Here is a 19,191-nt window from a genome sequence, read left to right as displayed (position 1 = left end):
TATTCTTTTGCTTTTGAGCATGTCCACCAACTATAATAGATACCTATTTCTGTTTTGCATTTCCAACAGTACGGTGATTTTGTTGGAAACATTTTTGAGATTCTATTGGGTGGTAGATGCCATCTATAAAACATTTTTATTTGGTTTTCTTTGAAAGAGGTTGACTTTGTTATTTTCCAATTATATATCCATACCCTTTCCCATGTATTTAAATCTATTTCTTTATTTAAGTTTCTGCACCAGCTAATCATGTTGTCTTTTAATATCCAACCTATGGTTTTACTTAGGTTTGACTTAATTTATAAATTAAGAGTTTGTTTATATATTTTTTAATATATTATTAGACGTGTTTTAGGCAGTTAATACTTTTTTCTTCTTTCTTATGTCTCTCACCTAGATTTGACTTAATTTACAAATTAAAAATTTGCTTATTTTATTGTACCATTAGAAGTGCTTTATATGTACTGAAGTATAACAGATATTGTAACATATTCTCCAGATGATCTTAAAAAAATAACAAGATATCTTCTTTTTTTGTATAATGAAGACTTCTACTTTGAGCAGAGCGATTGTAGCTCCATTTAATATTTTATGTTGTGTGTGTCATGTCTGTCTTTGAAAATCAATAAAAATATTATTATTATTTTTTAAAAAGGAACTAAAGCTTCTATTCTGGCACCTTGGAACATATTTTTACAATATGACCAATCAGGCGTTTACAATGGAACTGTCCCTCTGACCTTCCTGCCAATCAGCTTAAAGCTCTGTTGGGAGAATTGGCGCTAGACTTATGGTTGGGGGTCACCACAACATGAGGAACTGTATTAAGAGGTCACGGAATTAGAAAATTTGAGAAGCACTGTTCTATGTATTATAATACTTTAATACCTGATTCACTCTATTTCCAGAACAGATATTATTTGCTTTTGATTTGGAGAACCAGATCAATCAAGCGGGCATCTCAAAAACATAAGCTCTGCTGATTTTATTCAACTTTTTTTTTTAAAACTATGCATTTGGACAAAATCAAAAACATGACAGCTAAAAAAAAATGATGTCTAAAATTACTAAAATATCAGAATATTTAAAAGAATGTAAACAAACAGCTCTCTCGCTCTCTCTCAAAAAAATAAAAAGCAGACAGCTTTTCCCAAGAAGAATCTTGTCAGACAGCCAACATTTATAGCGCAAATGTTTCTCTGAAAAGGCTCTTGGCTGTGCCAAGAGTTTACCTCACGCCACAAAGGCTGGCATATAAAACAGGCCTAAAAGTGGGGATGTTTCCCTGCTATTCAATTTGCAGCATTCAAGTTTTATATGTCTAACACCAATATCTGCCAGATACGCTACCTAAAAGGCACTACTGTACCATTTGGGAATAATGTCTCCATAATAAGCTGGTTCTTGGTTTATGGAGCGTTTTATAATCTGCAGGTGCTATCTGCTGACTGTTTAAAGCATGAACAGGATTTGCCAACGTACTCTTTAAAATCCCGCCAACATACTTGGATTATGGCAACAAAAAAGTTAGTTTTCATCTATAGATCATATAGGGATTCTCAACATGATCACAGGAGACAACAATACGTCTGGCAACATATTCTTTGATGCCTATTGGATCCTACTACAATTGATTTTAAGATTTTCATTTTTTTTAAAAAAGAAATAGACTGTAAGATCCGGGAAAGCAAAGCACCAGCTTCAAGTACAGTGATACCTCGTCTTACAAACACCTCGTCATACAAACTTTTCGAGATACAAACCAGGGGTTTAAGATTTTTTTGTCTCTTCTTACAAACTATTTTCACCTTACAAACCCACCACCGCCACTGGGATGCCCCACCTCTGGGTTTCCGTTGCCAGTGAAGCACCCGTTTTTGTGCTGCTGGGATTCCCCTTAGGCTCCCCTCCATGGGAAACCCCACCTCCGGACTTCCGTGTTTTTGTGATGCTGCAGGGAAATCCCAGCAGGGGAATCCCAGCAATGCAAAAACGGGTGCTTCACTGGCAACGGAAGTCTGGAGGTGGGGTTTCCCATGGAGGGGAGCCTAAGGGGAATCCCAGCAGTGCAAAAACGGGTGCTTTGGCTGGCAAAAGGGGTGAATTTTGGGCTTGCATGCATTAATCGCTTTTCCATTGATTCCTATGGGAAACATTATTTCATCTTACAAACTTTTCATCTTAAGAACCTCATTCCGGAACCAATTAAGTTTGTAAGACAAGGTATCACTGTATAATTGGAATATGGATGAAAGGAAATGCAGTGTTTTGCATCTGATTCAGAATAGGTGATTTGGAACCTGCAGGAGTGGGAATGCAACACTGCTTTATGACTCATTAAAGCAGCCGCATTTATTTTTGGAACAGCAGGGAAAGTCCCAATTTGGCGGCCACATGAGCCCAGAAAAAGAGGCGGCTGCTTCAATGAGTCCCAGACAGGTGCCACATCAGTTCTTGCTCTGAAGCACCTTTTCTGAATCAAATTATTATTATTATTATTATTATTATTATTATTATTATTATTATTATTAATTAGATTTGTATGCCGCCCCTCTCCATAGACTCGGGGCAGTTCACAACACAATAAAACAGTTCATAACAAATCTAATAATTTACAATTTAAAATATTTTAAAAAAAACATTATTAAGCAGACATACATACAAACATACCATACATAAATTGTATAGGCCCGGGGGAGATATCTCAGTTCCCCCATGCCTGATGACAAAGGTGGGTTTTGAGGAGTTTACGAAAGGCAAAGAGGGTGGGGGCAGTTCTAATCTCTGGGGGGAGCTGGTTCCAGAGTCGGGGCCGCCACAGAGAAGGCTCTTCCCCTGGGGCCCTCCAAACAACATTGTTTAGTTGACGGGACCCGGAGAAGGCCCACTCTGTGGACCTAATTGGTCGCTGGGATTCGTGCAGCAGAAGGCGGTCTCAGAGATATTCTGGTCCGATGCCAAATCCAAAGCATCGCAGAGCCCAAACTTTAGGATCAGGCCCATAAGGTCAAGTCTATCTGCTCTACATTGTCTAGCAGAAAGAAACTTCCGGTCAAGGGAGGAGAACTGGTGGGGTATTCAGCAAACCATAACTTTAGAGTACAGTGTCCCCTTGATTTTCACGGGTTCGAAACTTCGCGAAAAGTCTATACCATGTTTTTTCAAAAATATTAATTAAAAAACAATTCACGTTCCCCCCCCCCTATACCACGGTTTTTCCCGCTCGATGATGTTATATTGTCATCACCAAACTTTCATCTGCCTTTAATAAATATTTTTTTAAAAATAAACTTTAATAAATAAATATAGTGAGTAATAATCTAAATGGTTGCTAAGGGAATGGGAAATTGTAATTTAGGGGTTTAAAGTGTTAAGGGAAGGGTTGGGATACTGTTCATAGCCAAAAATAGTGTATTTACTTCCGCATCTCTACTTCGCGGGAAATTTGAGTTTCGTGGGCGGCCTCGGAACGCATCCCCCGTGAAAATTGAGGGAACAATGTATTCCACCTTCTTCCTGGAATGTCATAGCAAATGTGTCCTTTGCAATCTTCAGGGGGGGAAATTGTAGTGTTTTGCTTCACAGTGTATTTGATTAGGAAGATCTCCCAAAGTTAGCCTTTTTTTTTTAAGGAATAGTATCTTTTATTTGTCAACCTTTTTTATTTACCGGATTTTAACTGCCTAGAGTTGAAAGGAGATGGTGGCAATACTCCTTTGAGTATTGAGGCTTAATAAATAAATCCCACCAATGCCGCTTTCAACTTGGACCTCCTAAGAACTTTTCAGAAATTAAGGGGGTGGGAAACTGCTCCCTTGTGCTTGACTGGAATTTTTTTCCAGGCCAAATAACAAGGAGACGATGCCAGCAAAGTAAATACTAGGTCTATTTGCCAGAAAAGTACTGGGGGACTCTTGCCATCCTCTCTAGCCTCCAAGATTGTCAGCATATCCACAAATGTTCTTGAAATCCCAAATGCGATTTCCCAACCCTCCAGATGAGAGGTCCCCTGTTCCATGAACTCGTTCTACAATATGTTGCCCCTCATCAACTTTCCATCTCAAGTGCTTACAGCGTCTGCTTTGCATATCGTGTTCGCGACATGCCGGCACAGCATCCTCAGCCAGTCGTCCTTCAGAGGTTCGTCAGTTGTCATTTGAAAAGTGAACAAAAGATTGCTTTGCTCTGTCGGCGGTCGTACGACTAATGCAAAGGCTTTGCGGCAGTCTGTAGAGAAAAGAAATGTCCGAAAAGAAAAATCTTAATGAAAGGAGGAATAGCATGGACTAGAGCAGTGATTTTCAACCTTTTTTGAGCCGCGGCACATTTTTTACATTTACGAAACCTTGGGGCACATTAAGCGGGGGGGGGGAGCAGCTAAAAAGTTTGGACAAAAAAATTCTCTCTCTCTCTCTTCCTCCCCTTCGCTCTATTTCTTTCTCCCTCTTTCTCTCCCTTCCTTCCTCTTTCTCTCCATTCCTCTTTCTTTCTCTTCCTTCCTTTCTTTTTTGCTCTCTTTCTCTCTCCCTCCCTACCTCCCTCTATGTCTTTCCCTCTCTCCTTCCCTCCCTCTCTCTCTCTTGCTTTCTTTCTCTCTCTCATTCTCTCGCTCGCTCGCTCTTTCTCTCTCTTGCTTTCTTTCTCTCTTGCTTTCTTTCTCTCTCTCTAGCTTTCTTTCTCTCTGAGCTTCGCAGCCCACTGGTTGAAAAACACTGGACTAGAGAATATTACACAGATCATTAAGCCCAGGTAAAAATGGACGTTTATAGCCTTGAACATTAACAAGCAAGCGATATCAATAATAGGCTCTTTGTATATTTATATCGGGCTGGATTTCCTTTCCTCCTACAAGCTCTCGTTTTCATGGCTTACTGAGAGCTTCAAATTGCTATCCAGTGCAGCAGAATTGCGCCACCGCAGAATTTAATTTACTGGGCTTTGAAGACCGGAAGAAATGCTATTAAAAGAATCCGCTCCTATGAGAATTTCCCAACTCTGGGGCCTATCGTGGGGTAGTTTCTCCAGCCACCAAGAAAACAAGACAAGTAAAAGCTAATTAAGCGGCAATAATGCCGCACAATGTTTTATGAAGCCACTCTCAACCTGCAGTGGCGGAGACGAGGTACAGGGTCTCAAGGGAGGAAGCCGGATATAAAGCCGTGTAAGTAGAATAAAGACATAAAAGCTAAATATCTGCACACTCAACCACAACAAAGAGTCGCCCGCAGAGAATTCAAAATAGCTGCAGTTGACATGTCTTCAGAGACAGAGGTCAAACCCTTGAGAGCATCCCATTCTCTCTTCCCACTGTCAGATTGCAGAAATATACTGGTATTGCTGCCTGGAGAATTTGGGTGTGTGTGTGTGAAATCCATGTGTCTTTAAAGTTCCCAAGGTTGAGAAATACAAGATTATTATGACATATGACATTTCAGAAAATGTCCCGCTTTCCACAATCATGGCTTGAATTTTAAACTCTATTAAAGCTACAGATGTGGAAAGTAGCCAGCAAAATAATGCTGCCTGCCAATCATTATTCTCCAGGTTACTTGCTTTTGCTTTGTACTGATGTAAAACCTATTATCCCCCACGCTTTCTAAGTATATACATAGTTCGCCGGAGAGTCCAATTAGCAGCCAAGGAGCAGTAGTATTCCATTGCATTAAACATCTGTACCTGTATGATCTACAGTTCCAGTATGTACCACCTTCTGCCGCACAAATCCCAGCGGCCGATAAGGTCCCACAGAGTTGGCCATCTCCAGGTCCCGTCGGCTAAACAATGTCATCTGGCGGGACCCAGGAGAACAGCCTTCTCTGTGGCGGCCCCGGCCCTCTGGAATCAACTCCCCCCAGAGATCAGAACTGCCCCCACCCTCCTTGTGTTTCATAAATTGCTTAACACCCACCTGTATCGCCAGGCATGGGGGAGTTGAGACACCTCCCCTAGGCTTATATAGTTTATGTATGGTATGTTTGTGTTGTACGGTATTTTAATGATGGGGTTTTAGATGTTTTTTTAAATATTAGATTTGTTACATTGTTATATTGTTACTATTCTTGTTGTGAGCTGCCCCAAGTCTGCAGAGAGGGGCGCCATACAAATCTAATAAATTATTATTATTATTATTTACTACTATTATTACTATTACTATTATTACTATTACTATTATTATTCTTAAAGCTTTGGTTCCTAAGCATGTACAAATTTTCCCCATCCTCAGCAATCTTGTACGGGGTTTATCTGTCTGACAACCAACTCAGCTCAACTCCAAATAAACCCACCAAACTCAATTTTGAAAAGCTGGCTTTAATTAATGTTCCCAAGCACAGGAATCAGTGGTAAGATCCAATTTTTTTTTTACTATAGGTTCTGTGGCCGTGGCTTGATGAGCGTGGCAGGGGAAGGATATTGCAAAATCTCCATTCCCACCCCACTCTGGGGCCAGCCAGAGGTGGTATTTGCTGGTTCGCCAAACTACTCAAGTGCAGTGGTACCTCTACTTAAGAACTTAATTTGTTCCGTGACCAGGTTCCTAAGTAGAAATGTTCTTAAATAGAAGCAATTTTTCCCATAGGAATCAATGTAAAAGCAAATAATGCGTGCAAACCCATTAGGAAAGAAATAAAAGCTCGGAATTGGGGTGGGAGGAGGAGGAAGAGGAGGACAGTTGCTGCCGAAGGAAGAAGGTGAGGTGAGGGGAAGCAAAAAAATCCAAAAATGTAAGGCTTAAAAAAAAAAGAGGGTTAAGAGAAAGGAAAACACTCCGTTCACACTCTGGGCTGCCCAGAGTGAAGGTAGCATTTTTTTTCTCTGGGCTCTGGCAGAGGTTTATTCCCTCTGCAAGCGCCCAGAGGAAGGAAAATGCTTCGTTCCCTCTGGACTGCCAAAGCCTCCTTAAGCGCCACCGAAAGGCTCCCCTGGCAGCCCAGAAAAGCCCGAGATGGTCGGGATTAAAGGGGGAATGGCAGGAAACTGGCTGGGCTTTTGTGCCGCTCTCAAATTTACTGGGAAATTTTTCCGGGCTCGATTTCTTAAGTAGAAAATGGTTCTTAAGAAGAGGCAAAAAAATCTTGAATACCTGGTTCTTATCTAGAATAGTTCTTAAGTAGAGGCGTTCTTAAGTAGAGGTACCACTGTACTATGTTACCAGTTCTGTAGGACCTGCTGGATTTCATCCCTGACCGAAATAAACTTTAATTTGTTTTCACCCAGGACAGCACATTGCTGATTAATACATAAAAAGCCCTATGTGGCTTATGGCCAGATTATCTACGGGACCGTCTCTTGCCTCCCAGAGACCAGTTAAAGCAGAGCACAGAGTTGGCCTCCTCCAGGTCCCATCAGCCAAGCAATGTAGATTGGCGGGACCTCAGGGGAGGGCCTTCTCTGTTGCCGCCCCAGCTCTATGGAACCAACTCCCGCCCCCCTCCGATGTCCGTACTCTCCTACCCTGCTGGCTTTTCGTAAGGCCACGAATACCTGGCTATGCCGGCAGTCCTGGGGGCCTTAAATCAACAACTATCTTGACTACCTGTATAAATATGATTCTGTATGAATGGTACGTATGCATGTGGCTGAGTTGTTTTATTACAAGTTGTTTAATCAGGGTTTTAGAATTTAGATTGGGTTTTTTGACTTCTTTTTATTGTTGTTTGTAATTCTACATGGTAATTTTATATTGTTGTAAGCCGCCCTGAGTCCTTTGGGATTGGGCATCATAGAAGTCAAATTAAATAAATAATACATAATACATAAAATAAATTGCTGCAGCAAACCCAGGGAAAGGAAGAATGTAGCAAAAGGGGGGGGAATGCATAGAAACTTCCATCTCATGCTTTTACAGCTCCGTTATTTTTCAGGTATATCACTGAGGGTGGGCTGTGGGAAGCTGGCTCTTAACAACTTTTCCTCCAATTATCGAAAAGTAATCTTTCTGCTGCAGCGAGTGGGGACATAAACAGGGGGAATTAATGTCCCAGTGCTGTCTCTCCAGCAAAGTCACACTGGTTTTAGCAAGGCTTACAGCCATGTAAATGCCATAATCTGGGCAGAGGAGGGGAGAGAGAAGCTACATCTGCCTACTAAAAAATTTCAGGAATGTGGGCTCAACTGCTGCTTAAGATTAAAGTGCCAGTCATATAAACCTTTGTTCTTAAAGGTTAATACACCCACATGAGATGCTTTTATTTTTAGACAAGCACTGAACAAATCGCATAGAAAAAGAAAGGCAAGAGTTGTGCACTTTAAAAGCTGAGAATGGTTTTCTGCAAATACAAGTTCACAAGCTGACATTTGACTGTCTTCTCTCTCTCTCTCTATCTCTGCTTCTTTGGATGGCTATTTACAGTTCTCCGACTTCCAGGTAAACCTCTTTGGAAGAGATCTCACTTTTCAGCCATGCCCAAATCCTCCAGCAGTTAAAGCAATCATCCCATATTTATTTTATTGTTTATTTTGTCCAATACACAATGAGGGTTTTAGTGGGTATACAGTATATCTATACAGTATACACATAGTAAAATACATGATGAAGGTTATAGAGGAGATACTCATAGTAAAAAATATCTAAGAAATAATAGAAACGAAGATATAGTAATAGAACTCATCAATAAAGGAATAGAAGAAGAGATATAGGAATAGAAGAAAGGTATAGGAGATGTAGGAGAGCAATAGGACAGGGGACGGAAGGCCCTTGTACTCGCCCCTTACTGACCTCTTAGGAATCTGGATAGGTCAACCGTAGATAATCTAAGGGTAAATTGTTGGGGGTTTGGGGATGACACTATGGAGTCCAGTAATGAGTTCCACGCTTCAACAATATTAACCGCTCCAAACTTGACTGTAAAAAATATGTAACTGAGTTGTCAAAGCGTGGAACTCATTACCGGACTCCATAGTGTCATCCCCAAACCCCCAACATTTTACCCTTAGATTATCTACGGTTGACCTATCCAGATTCCTAAGAGGTCAGTAAGGGGCGAGTACAAGTGCACTAGAGTGCCTTCCCTCCCCTGTCCTATTGCTCTCCTATATCTCCTATACCTTTCTTCTATTCCTATATCTCTTCTTCTATTCTTTCATTGATATGTTCTATTACTATATCTTCTTTTCTATTATTTCTTAGATATATTTTACTATGAGTATCTCCTCTATAACCTTCATCATGTATTTTACTATGTGTATATAGATATATACCCACTAAAACCCTCATTGTGTATTGGACAAAATAAATAAATAAAATAAATAAATAAATAAACAAACTCAGTTACTGAAGTTATATTTTTTACAGTTGGTTCATGTCTTCCCCAATCTCCCCTCTGCAAGGCAGTCTCTGGAGACACCAGGTTGGGATTGAAAGCCTACCTTCCCCTCCCAATTCACTGAAAATATTCTAACCTTCTGTTTCTCGGACGTCTAGTACCTTCTTGATCTGAGACAGAGGCATGAGGGCGATGTGCTTGAGGCAGGCTGGTGGCCTGGTGTGGCCGTGCGGGCTCTTGAAGCCACCGATGACTTTGTGCCGTTTCCTCGCAATCTGTCACAAACCAAAATAAACCCTCCGTGAGAAAGCAGCTCCAACGTTCACAAAAGACCTTTAAGATGGCAAATTTCTTGCAGCCAACGGTGGCTTTCGAAAAAGCCTCAGCAGTTGCAACCATACGGGTTTATAGTTTCTTCTCAAAATGCCAGGCGGCCCCCTCTTTTATGGGAGTAATTTGGAGGTTTTTATGTTCTCTTGAACACTGCATGCTGCCTTCTTCTTTTCCTCCTCCTCTGCCTTGTACTCACAAAATGTCCCCAAGCTGCATATGGCCAGTAGCAGAGCACTGAATCAGGGAATGCTAATTAAATATATCCCTTCCATTTTTAAATCCAGTCTATGCAAGCATACGTAAGTCTGGAGGGAGAGATAATTATTTGAGAGCAGAGTTAGGCAATCTAATGCCATCCAGGCTTTGGGAGACTATAGTTCACCTAATCCATTTCCCACTGAGCCTACGCCAATGGATGTGCAATCCATATTATCTTGCAACAGGATGCCCAGTGGCCTAGATCTGAGGCTAATGCTCTGCAAATATGCCAAATAACAAAATCTGCACTTTCGCAGGAGATTCTCCCAGGCTGCTCTCAATATTATTGTCAGCCATCTTGATAAAGAAATAACTATAATCAAATAATGTAGTTTTGCAGACACAGGAACCTCAGCCGAAAAGCATCAACTTGACAACCAAGTGATTTGCAGTACGCATGTAGAACCCAAAGTACGTACAGCACTAAAACACACACTTCTGGACAAAGTGGTTGCAATCTTTAATTCACTAAACTATTGAACATGTACATAACATACAGCTCACAAATCACAGAAGTGATAATTTCACCTATCACCCATCGCTAGTGTGTATTGATCAAAATCCAACAGCTATTATGACAAGTAGATTTAAGAAACAGTCAAGTGAGTACAACAACTGGAAAAAGGATTATCAAAGAATGGAAATAAAAGAACAGAGACTAAGGAATGATTTTCATTTTCCCCCCTGTGGGCACTCTGGCACACATTAAAAATGAAATTCTTTTGCCTGCTCTCAGAAGTATACATACACATAACACACATATAGGAATGCTATATACAAACCTTGTTTCCCTGAAAATAAGCCTCTATTTAATAAATTTTTTCAAGCCTGAAGTAAGTGCTTGGCCTTACTGCCATGCACTCAAAAGTCTGATTGGGCTTATTATTTTGGGGAAACAGGGTACATATGTATACACCTACACCGTAACATATTAATACATATAAAGAATGAATTAATCCCATCTTGAATACATAGTGGAAACAGGAAGCTTGAAAGTTCACAAGGTTGATACTGTATGGAATAAAACTGTGGCTGAATATTGTTGTGGTTAGCTCTGGCCCAGCTCCTGCCCCAAGGACTGTGGATGTGGGGGAGACATCTACATGCCGCAGGCCTGTTTTGCCCCCGGTGGAATCTGCTGATGAAGGCTCCTCTGATCAAGAAGACATGAGTGACAGGGAGGAGGAGAGTGTGGCAGACAGCTCAGAAGGAGATCAATTATCTAGCTCCTCCTTGGATTCAGAACAAGAGTTAATGATACAGCCACGCATGCGGAGAGCGATGCATAGGCAGCAACAACTGAGAGATTATTATCAAAGAAAATGAGGCCACCTGTGGTTGGGTGGGGCTGTGGTAATTAGTGAGGCTGCTATAAATAGCAGCCTGTGGGTTTGGCCATTGTGGAAGATTATCTGATCCTTGTGTTTCGTGCCTGCCTTGCTGACTATGACCTTTGTGTGCTGATTTTTCCCCGCTTTGAAACTAAACCAGAGCAAAGTGTGTTTCACTTTGTGAAAGAAGAAGGACTGTGAATTGTCTCACAGCTGCAAGCTAAGTATGTAATCAAATGTTGTTTGAACCCATTAAACTCTATACACTTTGTGCTTGCTATTATGTTCACAGTGATGGCACCCTTATTATGTTGTGGTTATCTCTGGCCCAGCTCCTGCCCCAAGGACTGAGGAGGTGGATGGGGGGGAAACATCAACAGGTCACAGGTCTGTTTTGCTGACGACAGAGTCAGCCAGTGAATTATCCTCTGAAGAAGGAAGTGTCGGTGAGATGGAAGAGGGGGGCTTGGCAGACAGCCCAGGAAGAAGCCAATCCTCCTTATCTTCGTTAGATTCGGATGAGGAAACAATGATAGACCCACGCATGCGTAGAGCTATGCATAGGAGAGAACAGCTTCAAAAGTATTACAGGCGATAAGTGAGCCCACCTGTGGTTGGGTGGGGTTCAAGTAATTAGGGCTGCTGTTAAATTGTCAGCGTGCTGGCCTCGCAGTGTGGAAGATTATCTAATTGTACTTGTTTGGACCACAACTTGCTGATTCAGGATTCTGTTTGGATTTCAGGACTTTGGGATATAAATCATTGCGAGTTTTACAACTTCTGAAAAAACAGTGGCTTTTACGAATTTCAGTTACTGGTTTATTGCCTGGATTTCTTTCTTGTCTTTGTTATTTTACTATATTCAAGTGGGCTTTGTTTGTACAAAAAATCCCTTTGAATTTAAAAAGGGAGTTTTGCTTCTCTTTTAGAAACATAGAAACATAGAAGACTGACGGCAGAAAAAGACCTCATGGTCCATCTAGTCTGCCCTTATACTATTTCCTGTATTTTATCTTAGGATGGATATATGTTTATCCCAGGCATGTTTAAATTCAGTTACTGTGGATTTACCAACCACGTCTGCTGGAAGTTTGTTCCAAGGATCTACTACTCTTTCAGTAAAATAATATTTTCTCATGTTGCCTTTGATCATTCCCCCAACTAACTTCAGATTGTGTCCCCTTGTTCTTGTGTTCACTTTCCTATTAAAAACACTTCCCTCCTGAACCTTATTTAACCCTTTAACATATTTAAATGTTTCGATCGTGTCCCCCCTTTTCCTTCTGTCCTCCAGACTATACAGATTGAGTTCATTAAGTCTTTCCTGATACCTTTTATGCTTAAGACCTCCCACCATTCTTGTAGCCCGTCTTTGGACACGTTCAATTTTGTCAATATCTTTTTGTAGGTGAGGTCTCCAGAACTGAACACAGTATTCCAAATGTGGTCTCACCAGCGCTATATATAAGGGGATCACAATCTCCCTCTTCCTGCTTGTTATACCTCTAGCTATGCAGCCAAGCATCCTACTTGCTTTTCCTACCGCCCGACCACACTGTTTGGATAAAGAAACTCTAATTGCATTCTCCCCTGTGTGTGTCTGCTTTGGCTATTTTTCCCTTTAATTGAAGGCTTGTGTCATAAGCCGGCTGAACATATTACAGGTCACTTCTTAGAAACGGCTGGAAACGCTAAGAACTAGAAACGCTTTACAAGATTGTGAAACAGCATTGACAGAATTAAGATTTCTAATTCCTAATTTTTCTCTTCCCTCTTCCTCTCCTATGACATTGACTACATATATCACTTCACCTCATTTCATATTCATCCACCACAGAGAAGCTATTGACATCCAGGTTGTTATATGGCCTGCTCCAAGAGAGCTGCTGTACTTTTTTAATCATTTGTCTTTAGAAGACGGAAAAACTCCATTTTCCTCTCTCTGTTGGTCATATCTCACAGTAGCCATTTCGTCAAGCTGCAACAAAGAAGTAAAACTGCGATGGTGAACCTATGGCATGTGTCCTGCAGAGTCATATCTGCTGGCACCTGAGCCATTGTCCTAGCTCAGCTCCAGCGTTCATGTGTGCGTCCGCCAACAGATTTTTGACTTGGGCAGAGACTCTGGGAGGGCATTTTCAGCCTCCAGAAAGATGGGGGAGGACGTTTTTGCCTCCCCAGGCTTCAGGAAAGCCTCTGGAGCCTGGGGAGGGTGTAAAAAACGGGCCTACTGGGCCCACCAGAAGTTAGGAAACAGCGGAGGGTGGGATATGCAGATGGGGGCGGGGCATCGCAGGGGAGGTCTCGTGCGCATGCACGGGGGCACGTAAGAGGAATCCCAACAGAGTTGGCCTTCTCTGGGTCCTGTCAACAAAACAATGCCATTTGGCAGGACCCAGGGGAAGAGCCTTCTCTGTGGCAGCCCCGACTCTCTGGAATCAACTCCGGCCAGAGATTAGGACCGCCCCTTCCCTCCTTGCCTTCCGTAAACTCTTAAAAACCCACCTTTGTCGCCAGGCATGGGAAAATTGATTCCCCTCGGCTGCTCTGTTTTATGTATGGTTTGTTTGGGTTGCATGACTGTTTTTAATTAAGGGTTTTAAAACTGTTTTTGCTTTTAACATTAGATTTGTATTTTGTATTACTGTTGTGAGCCGCTCCGAGTCTTCGGAGAGGGGCGGCATACAAATATTATTATTGTTGTTGTTGTTGTTGTTGTTGTTGTTATTATTATTATTATTATTATTACTATTATTATTATTGAATTATAGATGTTGGCACACACAGGTGCACAGCAACCCAAACATGCGTGCTTTTGGCACCCAAGGAAAACAAAGGTTTGCCATCACTGAACTAGAATATTCTGTCCCAGTGCTTAGGACCGTGCTTTCTATCTTTCTCCCAAGCAACTTTTCTCAACTCTACAATGTAGAACTAAATCTACTCTACACTTTTGAAATCGACAAACAGATATTTGAATTGGCTTTTATCTTATTTCTTCTCCAATGTGTAATTTTTATTATAAACTCGAGAGCAAGGCCTACGCCATATGAAGGTTTTTCTAACAGCTCTAGATCTAACACCTTTGAAGACAAGTAAGCGTGTTTTAACTAAAGAACTGATACATCTGCATATTTTTGGTACATGCCCAGTGGCATGTACGAAATGCTCTCTACATGGGGCTACCTTTGAAAAGTGTTCGGAAACTTCAGATCGTGCAGAATGCAGCTGCGAGAGCTATCATGGGCTTACCTAAATACACCCATGTCACACCAACACTCCGCAGTCTGCATTGGTTGCTGATCAGTTTCCGGTCACAATTCAAAGTGTTGGCTATGACCTATAAAGGTCATAGCCAACATAGCCTTCATGGCACCGGACCAGAATATCTCCGGGACCGCCTTCTGCCGCACGAATCCCAGCGACCAGTTAGGTCCCACAGAGTTGGCCTTCTCTGGGTCCCATCAACTAAACCAGCGTTTCCCAACCGCTGTGCCGCGGCACAGTAGTGTGCCGCGAGACAAGGTCAGGTGTGCCGCAAAGTTCCGCTTCCAAACCGGAAGTTGAGTGTCCCGGTTTGCTTCTTCACACCTTCATTTTCGCGCCTTTCTTCTTCGTGCCTTCCTTCTTTGCAGCAGGTGAGCTTGGGACTCGGCGGGATGGCAATAGTAGCGGCTGAGGCTTTCACTTGTGGCATCGGGAGTGGTAATAGAGGCGGCGGCGGGAATAGCAGGGGGGGGGGGCTCCTGCAAGTGGAAGCCTCAGCCCTGGAGCCCCCTCGCCCGTGGGAGTGCTAATGGCGGCGACGGCGGCGGGAATAGCGGGGGGGGCTCCTGCAAGTGGAAGCCTCAGCCCTGGAGCCCCCTGGAGCCCATGGCTTTTCGTCGATGTCTCTGCCTGCCCGATCCGGAGTGCTAATAGCAGCGGCGGCGGGAATAGCGGGGGGAGGGCTCCTGCCCGCCGCCGCTATTAGCACTCCCGCGGATCGGGCAGGCAGAGACATCGACGAGAAGCCATGGGTGCGAGGGGGCTCCAGGGCTGAGGCTTCCACTTGCAGGAGCCCCCCCCGCCCGATCCTTCCTTCTCTGGAGCCCCCTCGCGCCCATGGCTTCTCGTCGATGTCTCTGCCTGCCCGATCCGTGGAAGTGCTAATAGCGGCGGCGGCAGCGGCGGGAATAGCCGGGGGGGGGGCTCCTGCAAGTGGAAGCCTGAGCCCTAGAGCCCCCTTGCGCCCATGGCTTCTCGTCGATGTCTCTGCCTGCCCGATCCGTGGAAGTGCTAATAGCGGCGGCGGCGGGAATAGCGGGGGGGGGGCTCCTGCAAGTGGAAGCCTCAGCCCTGGAGCCCCCTTGCGCCCATGGCTTCTCGTCGATGTCTCTGCCCGCCGCCGCTATTAGCACTCCCGCGGATCGGGCAGGCAGAGACATCGACGAGAAGCCATGGGCACAAGGGGGCTCCAGGGCTGAGGCTTCCACTTGCAGGAGCCCCCCCCCCGCCCGATCCTTCCTTCTCTGGAGCCCCCTCGCGCCCATGGCTTCTCGTCGATGTCTCTGCCTGCCCGATCCGGAGTGCTAATAGCAACAGAGAGAGAGAGAGTGAGGAAGAACAAGAGAGAGAAAGCATGACAGAGAGAGAAAGAACAAGAGAGAGAAAGAAAATAAGAGAGAACAAGAGAGAGAGAGACTAAGAGAGAGAGAAAGAAAAGAGAGAGAGAGAGAAAATAAGAGAATGAGAGAGAGCAACAGAGAGAGAGAAAGAAAAGAGAGAGAGAGAAAATAAGAGAATGAGAGAGAGCAACAGAGAGAGAGAAAGAACAAGAAAAAGCACGAGAGAAGAAAAGCAAGAGAGAAAAAGAGAGATAGCAAGAGATACTGAAAGAAAGCAAGAAAGAGAGAGAGAGAGAAAAAAGAAAGCAAGAGAGACAGATAGGAAGAGGAAAGGAGAGAGAGAGAGAAATGAGAACAAAAAGGGGAGGAGAAATGAGAAAATGATTGAGGCAGAGAATGAGAGGAGAAACAAAAGAGAGAGAGAGGTGATTCTTGAAGCATATGGTAAAAAGCACCCAAATAATAAGAAAAAAACCCCAGCCCTCACCTGTTTTTGAAAAGAATAAAAGAGAATAAAACCCCAGCCCTCACCTGGTTTTGGAAATGGTTTGAGTACACACAGACATATAAGGGGCGGGGGGAGAGACAGAAATGAGACAGTAGTATAAATTTGAGGAGGGATGATTGATGATTGACTGTATTTATAAGGGGATGTTACATGGGATTGTATGTTCTATGTATAAATACATGTAGAAATACTGTAAATCTGAAGGTCAGCAGTTAAAATCTCATCCCCAGCTCCAGGTTGACTCAGCCTTCCATCCTTCCGAGGTGGGTAAAATGAGGACCCAGATTGTGGGGGCAATATACTGGCTCTGTTAAAAAATGCTATTGCTAACATGTTGTAAGCCGCCCTGAGTCTAAGGAGAAGGGGGCATAAAAATTGAATAAATAAATAAATAAATAATATTTACTGTCTTTTTGTGTCATTTTGGTTGGTGGTGTGCCCCAGGATTTTGTAAATGTAAAAAGTGTGCCGCGGCTCAAAAAAGGTTGAAAATCACTGAACTAAACAATGTTGTTTGGCGGGACCCAGGGGAAGAGCCTTCTCTGTGGCGGTCCCGACCCTTTGGAACCAACTCCCCCCAGATATCAGAGTTGCCCCCACCCTCCTTGCCTTTCGTAAGCTCCTTAAAACCCACCTCTGTCATCAGGCATGGGGGAATTGAGACTTTCCCTCCCCCTAGGCTTATAAAATTTATGTATGGTATGTTAGTACGTATGATTGGTTTTTAAATTGGGGTTTTAAATTAACTTAAATATTAGATTTGTTTACATTGTATTATTATTGCTGTGAGCCGCCCCGAGTCCGCGGAGAGGGGCGGCATACAAATCTGATTAATAAATAAATAATAATAAATAAATGTTGGCAACCTTACTGTACTGACTGGGTTTTCTATTTCACCTGGAGACTCCAGTTTGCTGTTCATCAATGTTATTGTTTTTGCTTTTATGATTTTACTTGAGCTACGTTTTATGCTAGCCTCGTGGCAGCCTTCAGTGGCATAAAAAAGCAAGACAGGTATGTTGAACAAAACAAGAAAAGTTGGGGCTGTTTCTTTCCCCACCTCAAGTGAACATTGAGGTTCTCAGGTAACTGAATTTTGCAACCAGCAACTCCAACCCATACACAGTATTATGGTCCTGGCAATTAAAATTCAGTAGGCCATCTGCTGAAGTATTTAACATCGCAGAGGAAGGACTGGGTCCAGATTCACTCTTGACTATTTAGGGAAGATTTGCATGGAAGGCTATACATCCTTAATGATGCAACTTGGACAGACCATAATGAACATGTGTTTTATGACCTCCCCTGTGCTAGACTCGAGCCTCTGAAACTTGATTAGTTTGTATTCCCCAAGCTCAGTAATTTCTGGTTATAGCTGCTTGTGTGGACATTTTTGGAGCCCAGGAAGCAGCAAAACAGAACTACCTGACATAGACCTGTTACTGATTTACATTAAACACAAATAAGTCCCATGAGAATTTACAGGCGGCTGAGGCCCTGTCCTGAGAGCCTGAAACAGTTCCAAAACTGTAAATATCACCCAGAGACACTAATGAATTATATTAGTGTAAATCACAACCCATCAATCCACCAGGAATAGAAAACCAATCTAGCACGTTCTGTGGTTTGTTGGGCATCAAGTGGATGTTAGGGTGAAAAGACAGTAGAGAAGGACAACAAAACTTGAAGAGCCTCAAGTCTCTTTTCAGGTTCTTACGTGTTGTGGTTAGCTCTGGCCCAGTTCCTGCCCCAAGGACTGTGGATGTGGGGGAGACATCCACATGCTGCGGGCTTGTTTTGCCCTTGGTGGAATCTGCTGATGAAGGCTCCTCTGACCAAGAATACATGAGTGACAGGGAGGAGGAGAGTGTGGCAGACAGCTCAGAAGGAGATCAATTATCTAGCTCCTCCTTGGATTCAGAACAAGAGTTAATGATACAGCCACGCATGCGGAGAGCGATGTATAGGCAACAACAACTGAGAGATTATTATCAAAGAAAATGAGGCCACCTGTGGTTGGGTGGGGCTGTGGTAATTAGTGAGGCTGCTATAAATAGCAGCCTGTGGGTTTGGCCATTGTGGAGGATTATCTGATCGTTGTGTTTCGTGCCTGCTTTGCTAACTTTGACCTTTTGTGTGCTGATTTTTCCCCGCTTGGAAACTAAACCAGAGCAAAGTGTGTTTCACTTTGTGAAAGAAGAAGGACTGTGAATTGCCTCACAGCTGCAAGCTAAGTATCTCAGAACTGATAAGGGACTTTTACAAATTACCAGTTTGTTTGGAGACGAGTGCTCTTTGCTATACCAAAAGAGGGCTTAGGTTAAGTGAATTTTCATTATAAAGAACATTGTTTTGAATTTTCAAACGTGTATGTGTCTGAAATTTGTACCTGTGAATTTTTGGGAGAAGCCTACCAGAGAGCCCGACAGAACATTACGTGTGTGTGTGTGTGTGTGTGTGTGTGTATGTGTGTGTGTGTTGTATATGTATATGGTTGATTTTCTGTTGAAATCACCCTGGTATTTCCAAATATTGGAGGAAGCAACTTTGCTTTTCTTTTGCCTCCTGGCCCCACGCAAGGGCCATTACAAGGCAGATATTTTTTTTTATTAATCGTGTGTGTGGAGAGAGGGGGGGGAGTAGTTGTCAACTATTGGGTTGGGAGATTTATTGGAAAAATCATGTTTTTATGGCATCTGTTCAAGAATCTGTTTTTCAAAGCTTATTTTTTCAGCCCTAAGAAGGTGCTAATGATCTTCCCGGCTTGCAGGATTTTTTCATTGCCACTCTGAAGAAGTATTTTTTTTCCACCCCTAAGTCTTTGCAGGCTTGCTTTCATGGCTACTCTCTCAGATTTTTTTTCAGCCCTAACCAGGGAATAAAATAATGTG

The 19,191-nt window shown here is 42.9% G+C and overlaps 1 protein-coding gene across 5 annotated transcripts in view; it reads right to left on the bottom strand.

The window, feature by feature from the left end:
• ECT2 (epithelial cell transforming 2) overlaps positions 1 to 19,191 on the bottom strand; it is an 81,904-nt gene that overhangs the window by 17,674 nt on the left and 45,039 nt on the right. For all 5 annotated transcript variants that reach the window (XM_070753647.1, XM_070753648.1, XM_070753644.1 and 2 more), the window contains 2 exons: positions 9,400 to 9,538; positions 4,073 to 4,227 (listed from right to left, as the gene is read on the bottom strand). In XM_070753647.1, coding sequence (XP_070609748.1) covers positions 4,073 to 4,227; positions 9,400 to 9,538 — 294 coding nt within the window. The remainder of the gene's footprint in view (positions 1 to 4,072; positions 4,228 to 9,399; positions 9,539 to 19,191) is intronic.

Source organism: Erythrolamprus reginae, chromosome 5 (genome assembly GCF_031021105.1).
Source record: "Erythrolamprus reginae isolate rEryReg1 chromosome 5, rEryReg1.hap1, whole genome shotgun sequence".
Classification (NCBI taxonomy): Eukaryota; Metazoa; Chordata; class Lepidosauria; order Squamata; family Dipsadidae; genus Erythrolamprus; species Erythrolamprus reginae.
This window is presented reverse-complemented; position numbering and strand designations above follow the sequence as displayed.